This window comes from Bos javanicus, chromosome 19, assembly GCF_032452875.1.
Source record: "Bos javanicus breed banteng chromosome 19, ARS-OSU_banteng_1.0, whole genome shotgun sequence".
In the NCBI taxonomy this organism is placed as follows: Eukaryota; Metazoa; Chordata; class Mammalia; order Artiodactyla; family Bovidae; genus Bos; species Bos javanicus.
In genome coordinates, this window is record NC_083886.1 from 37,858,386 (window position 1) to 37,884,624 (window position 26,239).

Below are 26,239 nucleotides of genomic sequence, written 5' to 3' on the forward strand. Positions count from 1 at the left end.
TGTCCCCAACGCTGATTCCAGGTACAGACAGAGACAGAGCTTTATGCAGCCTCCAGAAGGAACACCCTCTCTCTTGTCAAGTGCTCTTCAATACAGTTCTCTCCAGTTTGACTGTGCTGGGTAGAAGGGTGTCTAAACAGGCCATGACCATGGCCACGACAGACCCTAACATAAGACCCTTTTCTAAATCACCAGTGACCACGGCCCTTCCGTGCAAACTTACTGCCCCTAGGGAGGAAAAATCCTAGCAATTTTCCACCACCACCCTGCTGCCCCATCACTCAACACCAAAGCTTCCTTCTGGCGAGACCGCATACTCAAATTTTTCACTCAGTGCCTCATCACCCCTCATCACCCCATCTCTTTCAATCATGCTAGGGTTTAGGGGAGAGTATTTGAGTCTATCGTGGAGCCTCAGGCATGGCAGAATTGACATCCTCAAAACAAAAACCCACCCTAAGGATCTGATTCTTAACGTCTATAAATGAATCTATCTTGTTCCCCAAATATTCCTAAGTTCCATACCCCAGCCACACCAGAAGACACCCCTAAACAGGCACATCTTTTTAAATTCTCTGGTTCTCCTGCTTTAAAGTGGTCCCCAGCTGCCTCTCCATACCCATCCCTGAGCTCTTGCTCTGGATGTCAGGAGGGTGAACAAGCAGGGCGAGCAGGACCCTTTCCCAATCAAAGAGTCCTTCCATCTTTGAAAGCCTCCCTAACCAGCTCCCCAATTCCAGTCCCCTCCCTGAGACTGGGGGTCCAAGAAAGAAAGCCGAAGAGGCGCCCCTACCCACTATTTAGCCGACAGTATGTTGAGGACCTAGCTGCACCCCAGCGGCAGCATCTCTGGCCCAGACTAAACTGGGGGGCTGGGGAGGCAGAGTTGCGAAGGGGGGAGATGTGCGGTGGACTCCCTTTCCTTCCCTCCTCCTCCCCCTCTCGGTTCCGACTCCCAAATTGGGGGCCGGGCCAGGCAACTCTGATTGGCTGGGGGACGGGCAGCCGGCTCCCCCTCTCCCGGGGGCAGGGTTCCTCCCCGCTCTCCATCAGGATGGTATAAAAGGGGCCCGGGCCGGTGGTCGGAGCAGACGGGAGTTTCTCCTCGGGGTCGGAGCAGGAGGCACGCGGAGTGTGAGGCCACGCATGAGCGGACGCTAACCCCCACCCCAGCCGCAAAGAGTCTACATGTCTAGGGTCTAGACATGTTCAGCTTTGTGGACCTCCGGCTCCTGCTCCTCTTAGCGGCCACCGCCCTCCTGACGCACGGCCAAGAGGAGGGCCAGGAAGAAGGCCAAGAAGAAGACAGTAAGTCCCACACTCTTGGGAGTCTAGGGCTGCTTGCTCTCCTGCCCTGCGCTCGGTCCCGGGGGTCTGCGACTTAAACTGAGACTCGGGATGCTCCGGAGGCTCAGGGATGGAAGGAAGATGGTGAGGGCTCTTCCTCGGTGCCCTCTCTGCGACGGGGTGTTGATGAAGGCCCCCCAGGAGTAAGAGGGGAGGATGCTGCACGGCACGAATTGGCGCAGGAGGAGTTCTGAGCGCGCACTGTGAAGTACAGCGGGAGAAATAGGGTCTGGGCACCGGTTTGGGGGAAAGTACGTCGAAGATGGGATGGAGGCGCTGAGTTGGGAAATTGGAGTCCAAGATGTAACAGTGATCAGGAAGGCTATGGGATGATTCATCAGGAAAGACTGTTTGCCCTCTCTGCGGGCTAGCAGTGTTCCTGGGGCCGCGGAGGTCTTGGACTGAGGGGGGAGGGGGCGCAGTGAGTGGGCGGGTTGAATGATGAGAAACTTTGGCGCGGACTTGGCCACGCAGGGTCTTTGCGCCCTCTGCTGATCTACACTGGGCAGTGCGCGTCCTTATCCAGCGCTTCCCCGCGCAGGAGTTGGAGCGGGAAGACCGGGATTGTTGCTGGGTGTGGACCCCACCTCTAGATCTGGAAAATAAAGCTGAAGATGAGATAGCCCCTGTCTCTAAAAGAAATAGCTAGTTTGGGGAAATTGCTTAGTGTTGCTCCGCCACCTAGTGGCCGTCTGGGTAGAAGATTATGCGGTGGGTGTGGTTAACTAACCACTTACTGTTGCGGACTTTCTGGTTCTTTGACTAAGAAGTGACCCGGAGCACTGGCTGGCTTTGAGAAACGGGGGTTGCCCCTGAGCGGGGCCTTTTGAGATGTCTGGGCGCCGGAGGTTAGGGCGTACCCTATTTTTACCGTACATTTCAGGTCTCTGGGCGGGATCCCACGCCAATCAGCCCCACCCCATCCTCTTAGCCCCGCCCACGCCGTCCCACCTGCCCCGGGAATGGGGCGGAATCTGGGTTGAACCTCCCATCTCTCCTCCCATTTTCCTCTGAGGTCTTCAACCAAGGTCACGCCCCACAAGCCTGCCCTCGGGATGGGGCTCCTCTCTTACCACTCCTCCATCCCCCAGCCCCACCCCCACCCAATGGCTTTTTATTTCACTTGGCTTCAGCGCCAATGGGCTGAGGTTACAGTTGGAAGCGACCCTGGCCTAAAGCTTTGTTTAAATTCCTGAGAACTGGAAAGAGTTATAGCTGTCCTGGCCAGGCGCCTCGGCCCTGTCACTGGCTCTGATGAGGAGCAGATGAGCGTTTAAGGATTTGGGGGAAGGAAAAACAAAAGGACAAAAAATGGAAAGGCGGGAAATGGAAAATCTAAATGTGCCTCTAAGACCGAAGGGAAGGGACGATGGGGTTGGTATGCCTGGAGCCCCGAGGTGGGGGACTCGCGCGCCGCTGACAGCCCCCTATCTCCCCGTCTTGCCCCAGTCCCACCAGTCACCTGCGTACAGAACGGCCTCAGGTACCATGACCGAGACGTGTGGAAACCCGTGCCCTGCCAGATCTGTGTCTGCGACAACGGCAACGTGCTGTGCGATGACGTGATCTGCGACGAACTTAAGGACTGTCCTAACGCCAAAGTCCCCACGGACGAATGCTGCCCCGTCTGCCCCGAAGGCCAGGGTATAGCTCGGGGCCTGGGCCGGGGCGGGCGGGGGCTGAGGGATATAAGGGGGGACGCTCCTTAGCTCCTATCAGGGGAGGCCTCTGTCTCTGGGAGCACCTGGAGCAAACCTTGCCTCTAAGTCACGTCTCTCCCCACCCCCCCAGAATCACCCACGGACCAAGAAACCACCGGAGTCGAGGTAATCCTCTGCCCCTTTGCCGTCGACTCTCGCCACACCCCACCCCCCAGGACTCTTGACGGTTCTTCTCTAACCCCGTTGTTTTTGTTTCTTCTCCTGCAACCCCATAGGGACCGAAAGGAGACACTGGCCCCCGAGGCCCAAGGGTAAGCGGCGCCCCCTCGCGGCTGTCGGGGGAGGTAAGTGGGCGTGGCTCCCGGCCTGCGCTCACCGGGCCTGCCCTTTCCCGCCTCAGGGACCCGCCGGCCCCCCCGGCCGAGATGGCATCCCTGGACAACCTGGACTTCCCGGACCCCCTGGACCCCCCGGACCTCCCGGACCCCCTGGCCTCGGAGGAGTAAGTGGAGAGTCGAGGCTTCTGTGGAAGGCCTTAGGAGCCAGCCCTGCCCCCCCACCCCCCACTCCCGCTCCCGCCGGTGTTTTCCTTTGCTGGGTTTTATTTTGTTTTGGCAGATGGCATACTTTGTATTTTGAAATAATTTCAAACTTATAGGGGAAAGGGGGGAGAAGAGTTGCAAGAATAATGCAAAGAACTTTCATATATCGTTCACAATCTGTCACATTTGCTTTATCAGTTTCTATGTATACATAACATTATCGGGGTGGGAGGGGGAGGGTTTCTCTGAACCGTCTGAGAGTAATTTGCTGGTATTGTGTCCCTTTGCTCCTAAATACTTTAGTGTGTATTTTCTAAGAGCTAGAACATTCTTTTACATGAGCATTACATAATGAGTACATTTTAGAAATTTAACGTTGACATGATACTATTATCTAATATGCAGTCCATATTCAAACTTCACCAATGTTCTCCATAATGTTCTTTACACCATTTTTTCCTCCCTGATTCAAGATCCAATCAGGGTTATGAATTACATTTAATTATCATGTCTCTTTAGTTTCCTTTCACCTGGAACATTCCTTAGACTTCCCTTTTCTTTCATGACACTGAACTGTTTTTTTGCAAAAGCCAGTTGTTTTGTAGACTGTCTCTTAAATTGGGTTTGTTGGATGTGTCTTCCTGATTAGATTCCAGTGATACGTTTTGGGCAAGACTGTTCCACAGGTCGTGTTGTTGTGCTGCACAGAGAATGTGATATCATTGTGTCCCATTACTGGTGATATCTTCTGCCTTTCAACTCCCTGCCCTGACCTGTTTTCTCATGCACTCTCTCTTCTAGAACTTTGCTCCCCAGTTGTCTTACGGCTATGATGAGAAATCAACAGGAATTTCCGTGCCTGGTCCCATGGTGAGTCATCAGCAGACTACATAGAGGACAGAAAAAGAGCAGACGGGCCAGTGAAGGCACATAGGGTGGCATAGATAACTTGGGAGGTCAAGATGACCTTTGGGACTTCAGAATCCAGACAGAACATGAGGCAGCTGGGTGGGCCGAACAGGAACCATGGGAGATAAACTTTACTACCGAGGCTTCACTATGGCCTCTTTTTCTTTTCCTTCCATAGGGTCCTTCTGGTCCTCGTGGTCTCCCTGGCCCCCCTGGCGCACCTGTGAGTATCCGGGATGTCTACACGCCTTTGGGCTTTAGAGGGAGGATTGGCATGAGGGCAAGGAAAGTACTCAGAGATCTCTTGGTGAGATGGGGACATGTTGGCAAGGACCTGCCCTTCTAACCCTACCCCTCTCTCCTTGTCCTCTAGGGTCCCCAAGGTTTCCAAGGCCCCCCTGGTGAGCCTGGCGAGCCAGGAGCCTCAGTAAGTGGCCCCTGATTTGCATTCTCTATGCAAATATACACCCTCTCTACAAATATATGGATTCTCCTATTGAAGGACCACCATCTGGAGTCTTTGTTACTTCCTTCTTCCAATCCTAGCCTTCCCCTTCTTTTCTCCTTATCCTGGTCATTCTAACATCCTCTCTTCCTGTCACCTCTAGGGTCCCATGGGTCCCCGTGGTCCCCCTGGCCCCCCTGGCAAGAACGGAGATGATGTAAGTAGCCCTGGTGAGGAGATACCCTCTGACCCCCACCGCCTCTCCATGGGTAGGCTCCTGCAATCTCTACCCTAGTGCCTCCACCACCTTTGGGAGTGACACCCAGAGAAAGAAGGACATGTTCTCCCGACGTATGGGGCTGCCCTTGAATAGGGAGCTTCCTGGGATGTTTCCCCATCTTCCTAACAGACGTGGCTGTCCCTCCCCTCACCTCAGTCACCTTAAGCAGTCTCCAACTCTATCCTTGACATGAATGGCTTCCCTGGGTGTAACCTCAGGTTTTCACTCCACGTAGTGAGATTAAGATGCTGGTGACAGAAATAAACAGAAATTCTTTGGAGGGAGGCAAAATTCACCAAGCGAGTGTTTCACAGTACATTTAAACTGAGACAGGACTTGACGTCCCGAAGCCTGACCCTCAACAATCCCAAGGAGACCCAAGCCTCCCATACGTTTCCAACTCTGGGGGCATGGGCATGATGGCCTTTTCTTTTTCTCTCAGGGCGAAGCTGGAAAGCCTGGTCGTCCTGGTGAGCGCGGGCCTCCCGGACCTCAGGTGAGCAGGACGGTGTGGCTGCCTCCAGCCTTTGCTGCACTGGGGCTTCCTTTGGGAGCTGTGTCCACAGTGGAGTCTTCTAATGGCCCTGCCTTTGTCTTTTTCTTTTCTCTCCAGGGTGCTCGGGGATTGCCTGGAACAGCTGGCCTCCCTGGAATGAAGGGACACAGAGTGAGTCTCCTTTGTATCATCTAAGTTCCCAAAGTCCCAGTGTCATATTCTAGTCCTTTCCCCAGAGGATCCTGGCATGCATCATGCTGGGTGGTAGCTACATAAGAAGTTCCAAGGGACAGAGAGTAAATTTCCAAGAGAACTTCCCTTCGTTGGGAAAGAAATCCCAATAAAGGGAGGGAGGGACATCTTGGGTCAGTTGGGGTTTAGTCTAGCTTAAACACAGGGGGATAGATGTGATGACCTCCTGAGGCTCCTTCTCTGGGCTGGGCGGGTGTCAGGGTGGTCCACAGTCTCCACAGGGTCTCATGTTGGCCCTTCCTCCTATCTTAGGGTTTCAGTGGTTTGGATGGTGCCAAGGGAGATGCTGGTCCTGCTGGCCCCAAGGTAAGATGCTGTGTGACGGTCATGGTCATTCCCCTCCTCCACAGTCCCACCTAGAACAGATTCCTCACTCCATTCTCTGCTCTGTAGGGCGAGCCTGGTAGCCCCGGTGAAAATGGAGCTCCTGGTCAGATGGTGAGTGTGTCCAGTTCTGGAAGGAAGGGAGGGAGCAGGGTGTAGGAGCAAGATGGGGGCTTGGGGAGAAGGGGGTGTTCTCCATCTCATTTGGCTCCTCTTGGTTTTGTTCTCAGGGCCCCCGTGGTCTGCCTGGTGAGAGAGGTCGCCCTGGAGCCCCTGGCCCTGCTGTAAGTACTGGCCCTTTGGGGAACCCAGAGCTCTGGAAAGCGTTCCTTAGGAGCTAAAGGGACTGACCAGCGCTCAGTGAATGTAACTGGGACTTCTGCTCTTCTGCAGGGTGCTCGAGGAAATGATGGTGCGACTGGTGCTGCTGGGCCCCCTGTGAGTACCGCCTCTAGACTCCAGTGCCTGGGACTGGGGAGGCGTCTCAGTGTCAGCTCTTGTGGCTGACATCAGGGCCAGGTCTCAAGCCCAGGACCTCTTCTGTCCCAGGCTGTGACTTGCGGCTGCCATCTTCCTTCTTGCTGACATTGCCCTTTCATTCACAGGGTCCCACTGGCCCCGCTGGTCCTCCTGGTTTCCCTGGTGCTGTGGGTGCTAAGGTGAGACCCCCACCCTCCAATGAGCAGAGCTCCCATGGGCCAAGGGGTGGGCATTTCTTTGCTCCCGAAACCTGAAGGACCCAGAATCAAGAGAGAAGCTGAGTCCCCAGCATCTTTGTCTTGGGGGGTCTCTTCTCTGATCTTAAGAGTCATGACTCTTGGTCTCCTGTCCTGGCCCTTCACCCCTTGCCATCTGGAGGTGAGGTTGGGTTCCCAGGGTGACTTCTGGCATATCCTTTCTTCCAATCCAGGGTGAAGGTGGTCCCCAAGGACCCCGAGGTTCTGAAGGTCCCCAGGGTGTACGTGGTGAGCCTGGCCCCCCTGGCCCTGCTGGTGCTGCTGGCCCTGCTGTAAGTATCACTTCCTCAGTGCTCCCGTGCTCCTCCCTAACTCAGAGTCCTTGCCTTTCACTCACCCACCTCTCTCTGTGGCACAGGGCAACCCTGGTGCTGATGGACAGCCTGGTGCTAAAGGAGCCAATGTAAGTATCCTGCAGGTTTCAGAGCCGCCCCCGGTACCCGCCTTCCACCTGCCTTTGCCCTCCAGTCCTGGGCTCAATTTGTTTGGCCTCCCTCAGGGCGCTCCTGGTATTGCTGGTGCTCCTGGCTTCCCTGGTGCCCGAGGCCCCTCTGGACCCCAGGGCCCCAGCGGCCCCCCTGGCCCCAAGGGTAACAGCGTAAGTACCGCTGTCTCTCTTCTGTCCCGCCTCCTATGCTGATCTGAGGCCCTTGTCTGGGAAGCATGATGGGCCAGGCCAACTGAGCACTGTACCCATTCTCCACTCATCTTCTCCCCCCTACTCAGGGTGAACCTGGTGCTCCTGGCAGCAAAGGAGACACTGGCGCCAAGGGAGAACCCGTAAGTCCTTTCACAGCTCCATCTGTCTACCCCAGAAGCCCCTGGGGGTGGTCCAGGGAGGAAAGGGAACCCCCGGTGCTGGAGACCCAGCCTCAAGACAACTCTGAAACTGGCACCAGGACAGCCCCTCACTGTAGGCTGCCCCCTCCTCTCTGCCCTCTCCAGGGTCCCACTGGTATTCAAGGCCCCCCTGGCCCCGCTGGGGAAGAAGGAAAGCGAGGAGCCCGAGGTGAACCTGGACCTGCTGGCCTGCCTGGACCCCCTGGCGAGCGTGTAAGTGCCCCCTTCTTCACCCCAGTGCCAACCTGGTGCCCACGTGTCTGAGCTCACTGACCTCCTCTCCTCCCCCAGGGTGGACCTGGAAGCCGTGGTTTCCCTGGCGCCGACGGTGTTGCTGGTCCCAAGGTAAACCTCTCACATGACTGGGAGGCTGACCCTGCTGCTCCCTGGACATTCCCTTCCTCTCCCGGATGTAGTCGGCCTCCTCCCAGCCCCACCGCCCAGTCTTTAGTGCCCACACTGGGGCTGCCGACCTCGTCACGCTCAGCTCACCTTGACCGTCCCACCACCACCAGTGCCCCTCACAGCACCCAGCCCCATGGCCCAGGAGGAGGAAGACGGCAGCCCATGATGAAGTGGCCCAGACTTGAGACCCTAATTGTTGCTGTGACTCTCCCAACCAGGGTCCTGCTGGTGAACGCGGTGCTCCTGGCCCTGCTGGCCCCAAAGGTTCTCCTGGTGAAGCTGGTCGCCCCGGTGAAGCTGGTCTGCCCGGTGCCAAGGTGAGAGTCCAGCATTCTGCCCAGCGAATTTATTGTTCTCTGTTAGTGGCCCAGGACCCTGCTCATCCTGTGTGGGCTCTGGAGCAGGATCACAGATCTGCCTTCTGGAATGTCCTCCACCCGGCCTACACCTTCCTACCGCCCCTCTCCCACCACCTGTATCCTCCACTCCACTCACACCTGTCTGCCTTCCCCTTAGGGTCTGACTGGAAGCCCTGGCAGCCCGGGTCCTGATGGCAAAACTGGCCCCCCTGTAAGTATCCCTCCTCCAGCCCCCTGTCTGCCTCCTGACCTCTCACCCTCTGTCCTCACCTCTGCTCATGTCCCTTCCATCCTCAGGGTCCCGCCGGTCAAGATGGCCGCCCTGGACCCCCAGGCCCTCCCGGTGCCCGTGGTCAGGCTGGCGTGATGGGTTTCCCTGGACCTAAAGGTGCTGCTGTAAGTATTCAGGGAGTGTGTTACAAGGACATACACACTTGAGGTGAGGGTAAGCGTGGGGGGAAGAGTCCAGGGTCTGGGCCCAGCTCTGCCACTGACTTGCTATGTGGCCTCGGGCCACTTACTGCCCCGCTCTGGGCCTCAGTTTCCCTATTCCATAGAATGAGAGACCTCTCCTTGGCTTCACTACCATTGCTCTATCCCTGGAAATAAGTATTATTGCCCCCTCCTCACCCCACACACACTTGGGGATAGGATGGGCCTTTTACATGATAGTCATCCCCAAATCTTGGTGAGTTCTTTGAGGCTCAAAAGGAGATTTCAGAGGAATAAAAGCCCTTCAGAGCTCAGGTGTCTGAAGGCATACGATGGGGAGAAGAAAGGGAAGTGGGTGAGAGAGGAGCCTAAGGGGCAGGTCGTCTGGGAGGACAGGGCTCAGGGAGAGGCCAAAAGATGGAGCAGTCGAAGCCAACAGAGGCCTTCCTCAGGGGCCAGAGCTGATAGATGAAAAAGCTCCTTAAAAATTCCACTCAAAGTAAACAGGAGGGACCCAGGAGGCCTGGTTGCCCACTTCAACTCCCTCAACCCTACCTCTCTTTCCCCAGGGAGAGCCTGGAAAAGCTGGAGAGCGAGGTGTTCCTGGACCCCCTGGCGCTGTTGTAAGTATCTCCTTTTGTTCCCCGTCCCTTTCCCGCCCATGTCCCATCCCTATATCCTGCAGAAGGGATATGAGGCTCCAGCCCATCCCTAGGGCATCAGGACCCCCAGCTCCAGGCCCCTTACCTGTGCTGTCTTCCTCAGCTGCCCACCCACCTCACCACTCTAACCCCTTTTTTACTCTTTCCCCAGGGTCCTGCTGGCAAAGACGGAGAAGCTGGAGCTCAGGGACCCCCAGGACCTGCTGTGAGTGTCCCTGACAGGGAGGCCTAGGGAGGGGGGCGCTGTGGGCCAGCCCCCTGCCCCCTTCTCCTGGGCCTTCTCATGACCACAGTGTTCCCTCCATGCAGGGCCCCGCTGGTGAGAGAGGCGAACAAGGCCCTGCTGGCTCCCCTGGATTCCAGGTGAGGTCTCACGCTGTCAGGGTATTGGGAGAAGGGTGTGAGGAACACTTCTTCCAGATTCTAAGCGCATTCTTCCCTCCCCCATTTCCCACCTACAGGGTCTCCCCGGCCCTGCTGGTCCTCCTGGTGAAGCAGGCAAACCTGGTGAACAGGTAAGGTGTACCAGCTGGCTGAAGAGATGGGGAGTGCAGGCAATACCGAGGGAGAGTCCGGCCCTCCTAGCTAAGCACATAGCCATCAGCTAAAGGGAGTAAGGTTAGACTTGAGGAAGGGCTTCCCATCGTGAAGGGCGCCACACAGAGGGGAGCACAGAGCTGCACCCCTGCATGCTAGGATCGGGAGGCAGCTGCATGGCTGTGGGTCTGGATGACTTCTTTTTAGAGCTACTGGAATACTCTGGCTTTCCCTCAACCTCAAGTTCAGGAAAGGTGATGCATCCTGAGGAAGGATAATCCCAGTTCAGTGCTCAGAAGGGGTTGGTCTCTAATCACAGACTCTAAGGGCTAGCTCCCAGGCGGGCAAGAATGTTTTCTAGTGGGGAGGGCCAAGGTGGGTTTTGCTCACTGTCTCTCCCTTGCTCCCCCTCAGGGTGTTCCTGGAGATCTTGGTGCCCCCGGCCCCTCTGGAGCAAGAGTAAGTAGAGCCTCTTCCTGCATCACAGAGATGCCCTGAACCTGGGCCTGTTTCTGGAGCCACCATCACACACCCTGTCCTTCCCTTCCAGGGCGAGAGAGGTTTCCCCGGCGAGCGTGGTGTGCAAGGGCCGCCCGGTCCTGCAGGTCCCCGTGGGGCCAATGGTGCCCCTGGCAACGATGGTGCTAAGGTAAGGGCAGCACGGGGACTGGGTCTCACCCTTCAGTGGTGGGGGCTGCCTGGCTGGGACCAAAGCCAGCTAGATGTTGGGGAGGGGTGGAGGGACAAGACTAGGGTAGGGTCCGTGTGCAGCCTGAAGTTCTGGGCTGTGAGCCCTAGTGCCTGTCTTTGGCCTCAGGACCAAGCCTGGGAGGAACTAAGAGGAGGCTCAAAGTTGTGACCTAGACCTAGTTCTGAGATCCCAAGTCTCACTCCAGCCTTATTGGTTGTCACATAGGGTGATGCTGGTGCCCCTGGAGCCCCCGGTAGCCAGGGTGCCCCTGGCCTTCAAGGAATGCCTGGTGAACGAGGTGCAGCTGGTCTTCCAGGCCCTAAGGGTGACAGAGTAAGTTGAACTCCCCCTCCCTCGAGCCTTGTGTAGTTCCCATCTCTCTCTGCTTTGAATCCCTCAGCATCTTTCTTTCTGCTCCCTGGGGTGTTTTCCTCTTCTTAATCCTCCTTCTCTGGCCTCTTGGTTATCACCTACCTATAGTTCAGGCCCTTCCCTTCCCGTGTGTTACCATGGCGACAAGCAGTAGTGGGTGCCTCCTAGACTAGGGATCCCTTATCTGGGAGCTTCTTAGCCTAAAGTGTTAGTTGCTCAGTCGTGTCCAACTCTGTCCAACCCCTGGACTGTAGCTCACCAGGGTCCTCTATCCATGGGATTTCCCAGGCAAGAATACTGGAGTGGGTTGCCATTTCCTTCTCCAGGGGATCTTTCTGACCCAGGGATGGAATCCAGGTCTTTCCTGGGAATCCCCACACAGGCGTCTTTCCCCTGAAAGATCTTGTGTTCTTTGCACATGTGGGGGCAGGGGGCAGGGCAAACATAAGCTGGGGAGGGGTCCCAGACACAAGCAGGATGCTGAAGGTCACCTCCTTGCCCCACGCCAGAAGTCTCAGGCTTTCCTGTGTCTTTAGGGGGATGCTGGTCCCAAAGGTGCTGATGGTGCTCCTGGCAAAGATGGCGTCCGTGGTCTGACTGGTCCCATCGGTCCTCCTGGCCCCGCTGGTGCCCCTGGTGACAAGGTGAGATGGCCCACTTCTCACCTTCTTCCCTAACACAGAGCTTCCCTCGTGAGCCTGGGCACGGCTCTGCTGCAGAGGCAGCTCTTGCCACTCCAACCTGGCCACCCAACGGTGGGGTGACCAGGAGAGATGAGGACTCTCCTGGGGTCATCGGGCAGGAGTATTCAGTGTGGCACCCTGATCCTGAGCCTCTTGTCCCTTCCTTTCAGGGTGAAGCTGGTCCTAGCGGCCCAGCCGGTCCCACTGGAGCTCGTGGTGCCCCCGTAAGTACAGAAGACCTGGTTAAGGGCCCGCACCTGGCCCTTCTCTCCATGCTGCCCCCAGCCCTCTTCCTGTCCCTTCTCACCTTAGCTCCCGCTTGCTCTGGTCCCTGGGCAGTGCTCCTCAGGCCCTCTTCCCCACCCTCCTGTCCATCCCCACCTGCCTTCCCCCGAATCAGGGCCTCTCTCCACTCGCCTCCTTTTCTTCTAGGGTGACCGTGGTGAGCCTGGTCCCCCCGGCCCTGCTGGCTTCGCTGGCCCCCCTGTGAGTACCAAGATCCTGTTTATCCTCCATCCCCGACTAGGACCTGGGGCCTTGGGTGATTGGATGAGGACAGAGGCGTTGGCCGGGTTTAGAAGCAGGTGGAGGGGAGATTGCCTCCCATTGAAAGCGTCTTCTTGCCTGGAGTTCCGGTGCCCTCTAGGCTGACTTCCTGGGTGAGCACAGACCTCTCCTCCACTCACCATGCTCCGTCCTCCCCCAGGGTGCTGATGGCCAACCTGGTGCTAAAGGCGAACCTGGTGATGCTGGTGCTAAAGGTGACGCTGGTCCCCCCGGCCCTGCTGGGCCCGCTGGACCCCCCGGCCCCATTGTGAGTATCTCACTGTTTAGGCCCAAGCTGCCAGCAGGCTGGACCCGGGATCGGCCCAGCCTTGATGCCTCTGTGTTCTCCTCCAGGGTAACGTTGGTGCTCCCGGACCCAAAGGTGCTCGTGGCAGCGCTGGTCCCCCTGTGAGTACCCACTCTGCCTCTCCACTGAAGCTTCCCCCAGGCAGCGTTCGGAGGTGGGGCAGCTGGGCCAGGTGAGGGGCTGTTCTCCCTCTGATCGCTTCTTTGTCCTCTTCTCCAGGGTGCTACTGGTTTCCCAGGTGCTGCTGGCCGAGTCGGTCCCCCCGGCCCCTCTGTAAGTGTCCGTGTGGAGACTCCACTGGTCTGGGAAGGTGTGGGACACAGGCTGTCAAGAGTGTGGTGGGCCTGACTGAGGCCTCAGGAATGCCCCAGAATCTGCTGGACTCTGACAGTCGCAATTCTCCCCATCCAGGGAAATGCTGGACCCCCTGGCCCTCCTGGCCCTGCTGGCAAAGAAGGCAGCAAAGGCCCCCGCGGTGAGACTGGCCCCGCTGGGCGTCCCGGTGAAGTCGGTCCCCCTGGTCCCCCTGGCCCCGCTGGTGAGAAAGGAGCCCCTGGTGCTGACGGACCTGCTGTAAGTGCCCCCTCCAGAGGGGTCCAGAGTCGGGGGGCGTCGTCCCTGGCCACTGGGAGTCATCTCACCCCCGTCTGCCCCCACCACAGGGAGCTCCTGGCACTCCTGGACCTCAAGGTATTGCTGGACAGCGTGGTGTGGTCGGCCTGCCTGGTCAGAGAGGAGAAAGAGGCTTCCCTGGTCTTCCTGGCCCCTCTGTGAGTGCCCCCTCACCTTGGGGCAGGACCATTGCAGGACTTGGAGGGTGCAGGATGGGGGTGGTAGGGTCAGCAAGGACAAATGTGGGGGACCATCAGGCCCTCTCCCACCCCATCTCTGGCCTGACTCTTTCTTCTCCCTCAGGGTGAACCCGGCAAACAAGGTCCTTCTGGAGCAAGTGGTGAACGTGGCCCCCCTGGTCCCATGGGCCCCCCTGGATTGGCTGGACCCCCTGGCGAGTCTGGACGTGAGGTGCGTGGTTGCCAGCCCCACGCCAGCGCCCTCACTGTGGCCATTTGGGCCTTGGCCTGAGGCTCCCTTTCCTTGGCTGATGTTCACCTCCCCGCCCCCCGCAGGGAGCTCCTGGTGCTGAAGGATCCCCTGGACGAGATGGTTCTCCTGGCGCCAAGGTGAGACGGCTGCACCCAGGACCACAGCCCCACAGCCGCTCCCACCGGGCCGCTTCAGCCGGGCCTCACCGGGTTTCCCTTTCTCCTCTCAGGGTGACCGTGGTGAGACCGGCCCTGCTGGACCTCCTGGTGCTCCTGGCGCTCCCGGTGCCCCCGGCCCTGTCGGACCTGCCGGCAAGAGCGGTGATCGTGGTGAGACCGTAAGTCGCTGGGCCTGGCTTGCTGCTTCTGCTCAGGCCAGGGACTCTCTAGACCTGCTGGGGGATCTGCAGGTGGACACTTGACTTCACCTAGGCAGGGGAAGAGAGGAGGGCTTGCAAGCTGTCTGGCCCTTGGTCTCCCTGAAAAAACTGAGTCATAGGAGTTTGGATTTTTTGAACCTGAACCGCCCCCCCAACCACTATTCTCTTTGCTTGGCCCTGCTGTAAACTTTTCTCAGCTCCAAACTCAGTTTGGAATGTTTATTAGGGGAAAAAAAAAATGGAGCCACAGCACAGCCTCAAGGCCCCTCCCCAGCCAGTACCCCGTTTCCCCCAAGGAAGGGGGTTTGTTCCCAAGTGCTCGACTCAGCTTACACAAAGCCTGAGTCTGCTTGAAGATTCACCTGGAGTCAGGAGGGATGGATATGGTAGGAACAGATGTGAAGGGATTTAGCCAAGGGGAGATTTCAACTGTAGCTCAAGCTGTTCCAGCCCTGAGCCGGGCTCCTCCGACCAGGATCTAATGCTCTCTCTGCTCTCCCTAGGGTCCTGCTGGTCCTGCTGGTCCCATTGGCCCCGTTGGTGCCCGTGGCCCCGCTGTAAGTGCCCTTACATCATCCTCAGAACCCTTGTCCAGGTGGGGACTGTACCCCCCTCAGTGCTAACAGAACTTTCACCTGACGGCCTGTCCTCCTCGCTCTTCTAGGGACCCCAAGGCCCCCGTGGTGACAAGGGTGAGACAGGCGAACAGGGCGACAGAGGCATTAAGGGTCACCGTGGCTTCTCTGGTCTCCAGGGTCCCCCCGGCCCTCCCGTGAGTATGCTCAGCCCCTCCCCAGCCCCTAGCTGACACTGCATGTTCTTTCGTCATGTCCCCAAGCCCTGCTGTGTGACGGGGAGGACACTTTTCCTTAGTTTCCCTTTTTGGACAGTCCTTCTCGCTAGTGGGAACTGGGGTCTGAAGACCAGTGGGCATTTCCAAGTAGTTTCCAGGAGGGTGAAGTGCACAAAGCGGGATCGTGGGAGGGGGCTCAGCCTATGGACACCCTGGGGCTAGGCTTCCAGCGTGACGCAGTTGGTGGCAGGGCGCTGTTGCTGGCCGCCTCTGACCTACGCTTGGCCTGAACTGCCTTCCCATCGCTCCTGCAGGGCTCTCCTGGTGAGCAAGGTCCTTCCGGAGCCTCTGGTCCTGCTGGTCCCCGCGTGAGTCATCTTCTGTTTGTCTGCTCTTCCTGGGCCCCTCGCTTCTCTGGAGAAGGGTCTGGAGCAGGGGAGGAAAGAAAGGAATGGGGTCTGTGGACAACCTCACGCGGCCTTTGGCCTCTCCCTCTCCACTTCCTCCCACAAAGTTTCCGTGGGAATAAGCCGTAAGAAGGCTGGGGAGTCTGAGCCAAGCAAAGTGGGAGATGGGCTTCTCTGCCAGAGCTGGGGTGGACCCCTGCTTTCTGGAAGGGTTTCTCCAACCAGCTTCCTCCCTGCAGGGTCCCCCTGGCTCTGCTGGTTCTCCCGGCAAAGATGGACTCAATGGTCTCCCAGGCCCCATCGGTCCCCCTGGGCCTCGAGGTCGCACTGGTGATGCTGGTCCTGCTGTAAGTCCCCCAGCCCTGAAAGCAGCGAGCCCCAGTAATCCCCACTCTCCTCCCTTCCTGCCCATGGCCCCCCAGCCCTGAAAGCAGCGAGCCCCAGTAATCCCCGCTCTCCTCCCTTCCTGCCCATGGCCCCCTAGCCCTGAAAGCAGCGAGCCTCAGTAATCCCCGCTCTCCTCCCTTCCTGCCCATGGCCCCCCAGCCCTGAAAGCAGCGAGCCCCAGTAATCCCCGCTCTCCTCCCTTCCTGCCCATGGCCCCCCAGCCCTGAAAGCAGCGAGCCCCAGTAATCCCCACTCTCCTCCCTTCCTGCCCATGGCCCCCCAGCCCTGAAAGCACCGAGCCCCAGTAATCCCCACTCTCCTCCCTCTCTGCACAGGGTCCTCCCGGCCCTCCTGGACCCCCTGGTCCCCCAGGTCCTCCCAGCGGCGGCTACGACTTGAGCTTCCTGCCCCAGCCACCTCAAGAGAAGGCTCACGATGGTGGCCGCTACTACCGGGCTGATGATGCCAATGTGGTCCGTGACCGTGACCTCGAGGTGGACACCACCCTCAAGAGCCTGAGCCAGCAGATCGAGAACATCCGGAGCCCTGAAGGCAGCCGCAAGAACCCCGCCCGCACCTGCCGTGACCTCAAGATGTGCCACTCTGACTGGAAGAGCGGTGAGGGCCGGCCCAGCTGTGCTTCCCCCTCCTGCCGTGATGGGGCTGAGCCCTGAGGGGCCATCATTCCATACATCCCCTGATGCCATCTTACTTTGCCCCACCCCAGGAGAATACTGGATTGACCCCAACCAAGGCTGCAACCTGGATGCCATTAAGGTCTTCTGCAACATGGAAACCGGTGAGACCTGTGTATACCCCACTCAGCCCAGCGTGGCCCAGAAGAACTGGTATATCAGCAAGAACCCCAAGGAAAAGAGGCACGTCTGGTACGGCGAGAGCATGACCGGCGGATTCCAGGTGCGTGAGCTGGACCTTGTAGCCAGTCTTAACAGACATGGGTCGGCCCAGGGCTCAGAAGAGCCTGAGGGTAGGTCCTGGGTGGACCAGACCTCTGCGAGGTGTGATGGGCTGGGAGACAGGAGACTGGGGACCTTGATACTGGCTCAGACATAGGGTGCCTGGGGGGCAGGGGTTGCCACCTCTGGAAGTGGGGTTCTCTGGGTTGCCCTCGGAGGATTCCAGAGAGGGAGGCCAGGACTGGGGGCTCAAACACAGCCATTCACTCCTGGCTCTGCCACTCCCACAGTTCGAGTATGGCGGCCAGGGGTCCGATCCTGCCGATGTGGCCATCCAGCTGACTTTCCTGCGCCTGATGTCCACCGAGGCCTCCCAGAACATCACCTACCACTGCAAGAACAGCGTGGCCTACATGGACCAGCAGACTGGCAACCTCAAGAAGGCCCTGCTCCTCCAGGGCTCCAACGAGATCGAGATCCGGGCCGAGGGCAACAGCCGCTTCACCTACAGCGTCACCTACGATGGCTGCACGGTGAGTCCAGCAGGGCCCCTGTGCTGGCCTTTGGCTCTCCCGGCAGGCCCGGTCCCCCCACCCCCTCGCTGCCACTTGGTGACGCCCCTCTCCCACTGTCTCCCCTTCACCCCAGAGTCACACCGGAGCCTGGGGCAAGACAGTGATCGAATACAAAACCACCAAGACCTCCCGCTTGCCCATCATCGATGTGGCCCCCTTGGACGTTGGCGCCCCAGACCAGGAATTCGGCTTCGACGTTGGCCCTGCCTGCTTCCTGTAAACTCCTTCCACCCCAACCTGGCTCCCTCCCACCCAACCCACTTGCCCCTGACTCTGGAAACAGACAAACAACCCAAACTGAAACCCCCGAAAAGCCAAAAAATGGGAGACAATTTCACATGGACTTTGGAAAATATTTTTTTCCTTTGCATTCATCTCTCAAACTTAGTTTTTATCTTTGACCAACTGAACATGACCAAAAACCAAAAGTGCATTCAACCTTACCAAAAAAAAAAAAAAAGAATAAATAAATAACTTTTTAAAAAAAGGAAGCTTGGTCCACTTGCTTGAAGACCCACGTGGGGGTAAGTCCTTTTCTGCCCATTGGGCTTATGACACCCCAGCACTGCCCTTTCTGCTCCTTTCTCCATGCCTTCTTAGGGCCTCCCCTCCACTGGTCCCCAAATCTAAGTCTCCCCAAAAGACACAGGAAACAATGCATTGTCTGCCCAGCAACCAAAGGCAATGCTGAAACACCCAAGTGGCCCCCACACTCCCAGCCCACTTCCTTCACCCAGAACCTCCAAACCCTGCGGGACCTGGAGTCCTCAGACTGCCAAAGAAGCTTTACCATCTGGCATCCCTGTGGCCCCGGCAACATTCCCTCTTTGTTTTTTGAGGGGAGCATGCCAGGGGGACCACTGGCCCTTCAACACCGGGTTTGGAGGAAAGTCAGGAGGGGCCAAGACAGAGCAGAAACATCGGATTTGGGAAACGCGACATCCCCCCTGCGCGACCTGGCTGGGTGGGAGAGACTGCTCTGCTCCTTGCGTAACTGTATTGCTGAAAGACTACCTCGTTCTTGCCTTTGTGTGTCACCGAGGCAACTGCGTGGGGGCGGGAGGGGGGCAGTGTGGAAGGGGGTCCTCGTTTTATATCAAAGGTGCTACATCTCTGTGATGGGGTGGGGTGGGGAGGGAATCTCTGGTGCTATGGAAGTGGAAACACACCCCCCCCTCAGGCCAGCAAATGTTCCTTTTTGTTCAAAGTCTTTTTTTATTCTTTGTTTTTTTTCCTTGTGGATGGGGACTCATGTGAATTTTCTAAAGGTGCTATTTAATGTGGGAGAGAGTGCCGCCTCCAGCATCACTCACTCTCCACCCTCTCTTCATGCCCTGGGCGCCTCTCGCCTCCTCAGGCCTCTTGCCTCTGTCTCCCCACCTCTCTCTCCCTCCTCTGAAACCCTCTCCCCTTCTGGAGCTGCATCCCATTTTCACGGCCTTTCTCTCAATCTGTCCTGCATCCTCTCTCACTGGGTTTCAGAGCACAATTTCCCAAAGCACAAAGCAGTTTTTCCCCCTAAGGGTGGGAGGAAGCGAGAGACTCTGTACCTATTTTGTATGTGTATAATAATTTGAGATGTTTTTAATTATTTTGATTGCTGGAATAAAGCATGTGGAAATGACCCAAATCTATCTGCAGTGGCCTCCTAATTTCCTTCCTAGGAGCTGGGGGAGGGGAGACCTGGGGAGGGAGGTGGGTGGGCTCTTCTCCTTCCGTGTCTGCCCCTTCCCTGCCCCTCCTCCTCTAGCACCCTAGACGGCCCCTCTCCCTCCCTCTTGCCTTTCCTAGGCCTGTACCCTTTCTGTTTTCTCCTGCCATCTTCCTTGTGTGTCTCCCATACCCGCTTGTCCCTTTCAGTGCCAGACAGGCAACTCTTTTGTGCAGCCACACGCAAACACCTCCGTGCAGCCCTGCTCTGACCAAACCTCAGGCCCATGCCCATGCTCATCAGTGTCATTAACTCTTTCTGCCCCCTTCCATTGCTGGGGGCATCCTGCAGGGTTGGGGGCTTTGGTAGCACTTCCTCAGCAGGGAGGTGGCCACTGGGAGGTCCATGGTCGTGGGAGGGAGGTGGGGCAGGGAGGAGAAACTGGGAGTCTTTCTGGACAAATGCAGAGAGTCACCTGGCCTCTTCTCCCTCCTTGCTCGCTCTGAGCTCCTCCAAGGGGACATCCAGCAGTACTGAATGAGAAGGGGTTGCTGAGGCTGCCCTGAGGGCCAGAGGAGACCTAAAGGAAGGAGTGCCTCCCGCTCCTTCTTCTGGGCTCCCCAGGAGGAAAAGGGAGAACCCTGGGCCTTGGAGAGCTGCAGTCCAGGTCCTTTCCCGGTGCTACCAGAAGGCAATAGGCCTTCCTGACCAGTGGGCATGTCCTAGATCTCCCTTAGCCTTCTAAGTCCCTAGAACTTGACCCCTGGCCTGGGGAGTTCATTTTGACCAGCCCCTGCCTCCTGCCCTTCTTCTCATTTTTAAAAATTCTTGCTTCCTCTTCCTCCTTCTTTTCCCCTCCTTCCCCTTTCCCTCACACTCCACCTGCCCCTCCTGCTGGCCTGAGAGCCTGAGGCCCCCACAGGGAAGGTATCTGGCCAGATCCCCAATCTCAGGGAAGAGGGACAGCAGTGTGCAGTTTGTGGGGACATAGCAGATCCAGGGAGTTAGAACTCTGAAGCAGACCAGGCGCCCAGAGACCTAGAGATGGGGAGAAGTTTAAAGCTACCCTATCCCACAAACCCCCCTACCCTGCCCCCTGCAAGGTCTTAGGGCATAAACCTTTGGGCAGGAAAGGCCCACATCCCTCCTTCAGGTCCACAGAGACGTGGACAAGTCCTCAGAGTCCATTGTCCGCCTTGGCTGTCATTAACAGTCATGGTGGTTAACTATGGCCTTTAATAATTCATCATTAGCACTTCTCTCACCTTCAGGATAGTGGAGTACTAGAATTAGCCTCAAGAGGACAAAAGATTACGGCTTTGAACAAAAGTTTATTCAATATGCAAATTATCTCAAGTTACCAGATGATCCTCTGATCAATCCAGTGCATAACTGGTGATGCAGGCCTGACACCAGCCTCAGCAGCCCATCCACCTGGACCTCCTGCTCCTTGGCGCCCCTGGCCATCTTGGTCCCATCTCCATCTGCCCCCACAGGGGATCCAGAATCAACCCAAACCTGGCATCCAAGGCTTTACCTGATCACTACCCACCTGTTCATTCTCACTGTCTCCTCCCCTGCTCACACTTGTCACACCAGCAGTTGCACCACACTTCTTAACTTCCAAATCTTTCTTATATTTCAAATGTCTTGTTGTCCCCTCATTCTCCTGCCCAACTCAAGCAGAGTTTGACTTGAGTTTCCAAAGCTCTCCACGTCTGCAGAATTCAGCTCAGCCTTAGAGCAGACGTTTTGGCCACCGTTGTACGGTGCTGTTCTCACCCTGTTATTCTCTCCAGGTCAAGTGGAGCTGGCCGAGGCAGGCTGGAGGCCAGGTACTGCAATGCTGGGCACAGGTCTGGGCATAGATGCCAGGGAGGCTAAAGAAAGAGAAGGTGAGGTCAAGAGGTGGCCCTTTTAGGAGCGCGGGTGGCGTGTGGGCATCACTGCCAATAAGAGTGAGCAAGTGTGAGAGGAAGACCACATGCAGATCCACGTGCGATCAACTAGCAGTGAGAGGTTCTAGGCCTGGGCTTGCTGCCGTGAGAAACACGTTCTCTGTCTACCAATATGGTAGCCGCTAGCCACTGTGTGGAGCACTTCACAAGAGGACGTGTGCCGAAGGACTCCACTTCTCATTTTACTGTATTTAACTTTAATAGCTACCTATGGCTTGCGGCTACTGAGCTGAGCAACACAGTTCTACGCGAAGCAGGGGGACTATGCCTCTCACTACATGTGCGCAGATCTACACGTGGGTACGTGTGTGTGCTTGCAGTCTGCATATGCATGCATGAGGGCATGCGAGGTGACACCCGCCGCTGGTCAGGGCTGTGGTGGTGACAGAGCCCCTCTGTGAAGTCCTGCCTGTGTCACGTGCGTTACAGCCAGACTGTGGTTCCAGTGTGTATGCCGGGCAGGAGGGGAGGGGGATAAAGGGGCCATTGTATTACATTCCAAATTCAAGCCCTCCTCTCTGCTGACATCACAGCTGCCTAAATACAGCTGTTCAGAGCCGCTCCCCGAGACCCACTGCCCGCACACGTGGAGGCACCTCGGCCCTTTCTGCCTGCTGCTCCATGGACTCACTTTTGCTTTTCGGTAAGGGAATGGGTCATGTTCCTGCAACTGATTTTTCAATCAAGTCTAGACCAAAGATTCTAGAAAGAGGAGGCTACCTTTGGATTTTTCACTTTTTGCTTTCTCTCAGAATCCTGGGGCCTTTTTGTGGCTTGAACCCATCTCCTGGCAGGACTTTCTATAACTAAAATGTGGCAGATTTTCCCTCTTTTTCTTTCCGGCTTTTTAACACTGAGTTCCCCAGGTGCCTCTAAGACAGAGCTGGGTGATGTTGAGAGGGGCTTCCCGGCTGAGCATGGGACCCTCAGGCCAGGCACCCACAGGGCCACGTGGAGCTGATTGCGGGGCTTCTGGAGCAAGTATGGGGCTCTGAAAGCAAGACCCACAGGAGGAGAGGGAGTGAGGTGGGCTCCCGCAGTCATCCCTGGGTGAATGAGAAAGTACGCACTCAGCTAGAACCAAATGCTTCGATGTTCAAAGGGATCCTGCACCAGTGTGGGTGTGTGAGGGACAGCGGGGGTGGGGGGGTTCTGCATACATGGGGCACGTGTGCATGGACATGATTGAGGCATAGGAGAGTTTGTCTGTGTAATGAGGATGACAGGGAGATGATAGAGCAGGGAGAAGTATGGGGGGAGTGAGAAGAAGCTGGGGGCAGGGAGGCCACCATCCTGAAGTCCAGGGCTGCTGAGGATCAGCAGCTGTGTCTCTGCATCCCCTTCCAGGTGTGAGAGCTGAGAGATGTCTGTGGACCAGGAGGCAAAACCCTGGAAGAAGGAAGGCTTTTGTCTTGGAGGATGATCTGGCCCTTACACTCACGGAGAATCCAGTGCTTTGCAGGGGATGTGCATGGCAAGGCCTGGAGGGAGGTGAGTCCGGGCCACGAGGGTGATGGAGAGACTGGGATTTTCTCTGCATAAGACAGCAGTGGAGGAAAGTAAGATAGGGTAGGGTGGAGACCAGAGCACATTTTAGAACAAGAACGCCACCACATATTCAATGCTAGGTGACTTCACTGCTGTGAGGCAAACCGCTCCCTCTCCTCAAGGCTTCCGAAAACTGATGCACACAGAGGCCTGGAGGGAGCAGGTGTTCTGGAAAGTGGCTGAGTTCTGATTTGGGTTTGGGTCAATCTGGACTTGAGATACAGGTAGGACCGTGAAACCAGCACTGCCCAGTACAAGTAAAAAGTGAGCCACACGTGTACTTTTTCATTTCCTAGCAGCCGTATTAAACATATAAAAAGAAACAGAATGTTAATTTTAATAAGATATTTTATTTAACCCAGGATATCCCAAATATTATCATTTCAGGAGTCCATCTGCAGCATATCTCAGTTTGGAAGCCACATTTCAAGTGTTCGGGGGCCACAGGTGGCCAGCAGCTGCCTTAGCAGACAGAGCGGGATTGGACGGACAGCAGGTCAGAGCCTAGGAGCAGGTGAATTTCAGGCTCCTTCCCAATTCACTGCTTGAACTCTTAGTAGAATGGAAATTGAGCCTTTTCGGTTCTTAGGGGACAAGGAGACCTCACAGACCTCTGGTTCTGGGGTGATCATGTGAGTACTTGTTTGTAATAAAGTTTTCATTCTTGGGAGCTGCCAGATGTCAGGCACTTGCCTAGTTCTCCCAAACTCTCACAAAAGCCCCCAGGACAGTTATGATTAATGTCTGTGAGTAAATTGAACCGTGATTGGAACCCTGCTCACTCTGGCTCCAAATCGCAGCAGATACACCAAGGGAGTCGCGATAAAATGGGCATAGATGTGAGCATGCATGTGTACATATGAACATGTCTCCAGAATAAGGAAGAAGTGTGCACGCAGGGGCTGAGGCCAGCTTAGGGGTTCCTGGGCCCTCACGGCTGGCAGAGGGTCCTCTCACCAGTTTGAGAGGTGGTGAGGAACCATCTAGAGTCAGGTCATACGTGAGAGCTGTGTTTGGGATGAAGATGGAGACATGGGGTCCTGCGGGCAGTGTGGGTATGACGCTGGAGGAGATGAGGGAGGGAGTGAGATGGAATCTCAGGGAGGAGCAGTTATTTGTCCTTGGTGGGGAGGGCCTAAGGTGTGACTGCCAGGTGGAATCTTGCCCCTCCAAACATATGTAAAGGGGTGCTGAGTGCCAGGGCAGTGGGGCTTACGTGCGTCTGCGTCCAGGCACAGCTTGCTGTCCTCCGCAGTCACGCTATCCCCCGCTCCGTCGTGTCTGGGCCACTTCCTCCTCGGCCAGCAGCCAGGCTCCCGTGTGCTCCTGATGGCTGAGCTGGGAGGGAGGCACTACCCAGATCCCAAGGCAGAGGGAAGTATGGGGCTGGTCTCAGACTCTCCCATCTGGGCGGAACAGGAAAAGTGCGTGGGTCCAGGGTGAGAGGGCGGCCTCCTCCTCATGGGGGTGGAGAGCTGACAGGGAGCAGGGAAGAACCATCCCAAACCGCAGGCTCCAATCTGAGCAGATTCTGTGCAGCTCCAGGTTTCAGCCAGATGAGGGGCCCCGGGGAAAGGAGGAACTTGTGAGTGAAAAGTCAGAGTCCATGTGATTGGGGGTTGTTACCTAAAAAGCCCTTGAGTTTATTGAGCACATATATTCAGGAGGCTTGGGGCCTCTTCCTGCCTCCACGGATGCTTCTGGGATTAACTAACCAATGGGTGCAGGGTGGCCAGCAGGGAAGGGGGGCACCCACAAGATAATGGTAAAAGCTCTAGCAGTAGCCTTGCTCACCTCACCCTCTTTGCCCAGAGAGGAGGAGCAACCTACTCAGGAACTCTGAGCGGCTGGACCTGGTGGCTTCCCTTCACACATTCTTTCACTTGACTTTCCTGAGCGCCCGCTGTGTGCAGGCGCTGCCCCTGGGGGAGCACAGAATCTTGCCCTCCTGAAGTTTACCCCAAGGCCAAAGCTGACCCCAAGAAGGTGCTCATACAGGGCACATCCTATGGACCTGGAGCCAGGAGTGGAGCGAGCTCTCTGAGCAGGGGAAAGGGCTCTCTAGAGACCTGTCATTTGCACAGAGGTCAAAATGAGTGCACTAAGGGGAAGGTCTGCGGACACAGGAGACTGGGGCTCCCAACAGAGGGAAGAACAGGGGCGAGGGCACCGAAACAGGGGTGTGTTAGGAGGCAGCGTGGCTGGAGCGGGCAAGCATGGGGAGCTAGCATGATAGGGTCAGAGGCATACATGGGGTCTCTAAGCCTGGCCAAGACGTTGGGTTTTCCCCTTGCTGTCACGAGAAGGCAATGGAGAGTTGACAGCAAAGGGGCAAAACTCCTTGATTTTTCCTTTTAAAGAACTGGCCTGACTGGTACTGGAGGTAAGACAAAAGGGGCAGGGAGGCTGCTGAGGGGGTCCAGGAGCCAGATCCTGGAGCTGGCCTGGGAAAGTCATCGTGGAAGCTGTGAGAAGTGAATGAACTCAGGATATTTTTTTAAGGTGGGGATTCTGGAAAGTGAGAGAAAGGAGAGGGGAGTCCAGGAGCAACTTGGGGCCCCCATGACCCCTTTGCCTGTACATTTCTGAAAAGTGGGACGCGGTGTTCAGAAACTCAGCCCTCCTCAGTGGCCCTGGGGCACCGTTATTACATCGGGGGCTGCCTCAGCTGGTTCAGCTTCCCCTCAGCCCCAGGCTGGGCTCTCGCCTCCAGGTGAGAGGAAAATCCGGTGCGCCCCCCCCACCTGCCCCCTACACACCACACACACACATATAACATATATACACACATACATACAATACACACACACACACACACACAGAGAAGGGGTGATTGAGCATCAGCTCCAGGATAGTAGATGGGGCCCAGGCCTAGTGTGAGGACCTCAGAAAGGGGTATAGAGGTCTCAGAGTGGCAGAGCTTCCCGTTGTCTGGACTGTCTCGGAGGTGCCCCCAAGGTCAGGGGCCTGAGCCAAAGGACCCTGCTCCTCCCTCCCCCTCTTTAACTGGGTCCCCTCCGGGGCTGTCTCTGGCCTGCTCTCCCAAGGGGAGACTGGCTGTGGCTCTGGTGGCAGGGCAGGAGAGGACCTGGCCTGCTTCGCTTACAGCCACCTGGGAAGAACAAGCTGCGGCTGCTTCCTGGTCAGCCATGCTCTCCAGGGCTCACATGGGGACCAAGCTACACTGGTGACATCAAGCTCAACAAGGGCTCCAGGCTGTGCAGTGTCCTGTGGACCTCGACTCTGTCCCTGAGGAGCCCACCGAGAGGGGTCACTGATCCCGGGCATTAAGAGTCCTGCACCCTAACCCCCTTTCCATATCTAGGTTATGACTTACAAAGGGGCCTCCCTCCAGGGGATCTGAATGGGTGAGAGCCCAGATCTCCTGCTTCCAGAACCTCGCAGTCCTCCAAAAGGCAGGGTAGAGGTGAACACAACAGATCTGAATCCAAGCTCCACCAGTTGCCTGCTCTGCGACCTTGGGTAAGTCACTCTCTCTCTCTCCTTGTCTGTTAAATGGGGATAATGATCCAATTGTCCCTCACTATTGGGTTCATGTGAGGATCAATATTAAGGCTGCATATGCAGGTCCTTCCCTCTTACTTACAGAGAATTTGAGAAATGTAAAAATGCGAAGAGTCCTGAAGTCAGGCGGCAGCCCCAGGTTACCTCTGAGGGCATCCACAAGGCAGAAAGGGAAGCAGAAGCAATGAGGACTGGGAAGGAGGCTTCGGAGACAAAAGCACAGCAATC

General features: G+C 56.8%; 1 protein-coding gene across 1 annotated transcript; it reads left to right on the forward strand.

Moving 5' to 3' along the window:
• Positions 1–1,023: 1,023 nt before the first annotated feature.
• COL1A1 (collagen type I alpha 1 chain) lies at positions 1,024–18,959 on the forward strand. Its single transcript, XM_061391415.1, has 51 exons — positions 1,024–1,308; positions 2,797–2,991; positions 3,139–3,173; positions 3,284–3,319; positions 3,409–3,510; positions 4,352–4,420; positions 4,638–4,682; positions 4,833–4,886; positions 5,068–5,121; positions 5,627–5,680; positions 5,798–5,851; positions 6,185–6,238; positions 6,326–6,370; positions 6,487–6,540; positions 6,650–6,694; positions 6,862–6,915; positions 7,167–7,265; positions 7,352–7,396; positions 7,493–7,591; positions 7,720–7,773; positions 7,939–8,046; positions 8,125–8,178; positions 8,457–8,555; positions 8,755–8,808; positions 8,895–8,993; positions 9,599–9,652; positions 9,843–9,896; positions 10,001–10,054; positions 10,153–10,206; positions 10,643–10,687; positions 10,779–10,877; positions 11,145–11,252; positions 11,828–11,935; positions 12,145–12,198; positions 12,407–12,460; positions 12,681–12,788; positions 12,875–12,928; positions 13,047–13,100; positions 13,239–13,400; positions 13,490–13,597; positions 13,743–13,850; positions 13,955–14,008; positions 14,101–14,208; positions 14,754–14,807; positions 14,915–15,022; positions 15,358–15,411; positions 15,690–15,797; positions 16,173–16,455; positions 16,565–16,755; positions 17,045–17,287; positions 17,403–18,959. Exons 1-51 carry the CDS (start codon positions 1,206–1,208, stop codon positions 17,547–17,549), a joined length of 4,392 nt encoding a protein of 1,463 aa, XP_061247399.1. The 5' UTR covers positions 1,024–1,205; the 3' UTR covers positions 17,550–18,959.
• The last annotated feature ends 7,280 nt before the right edge of the window (positions 18,960–26,239 follow it).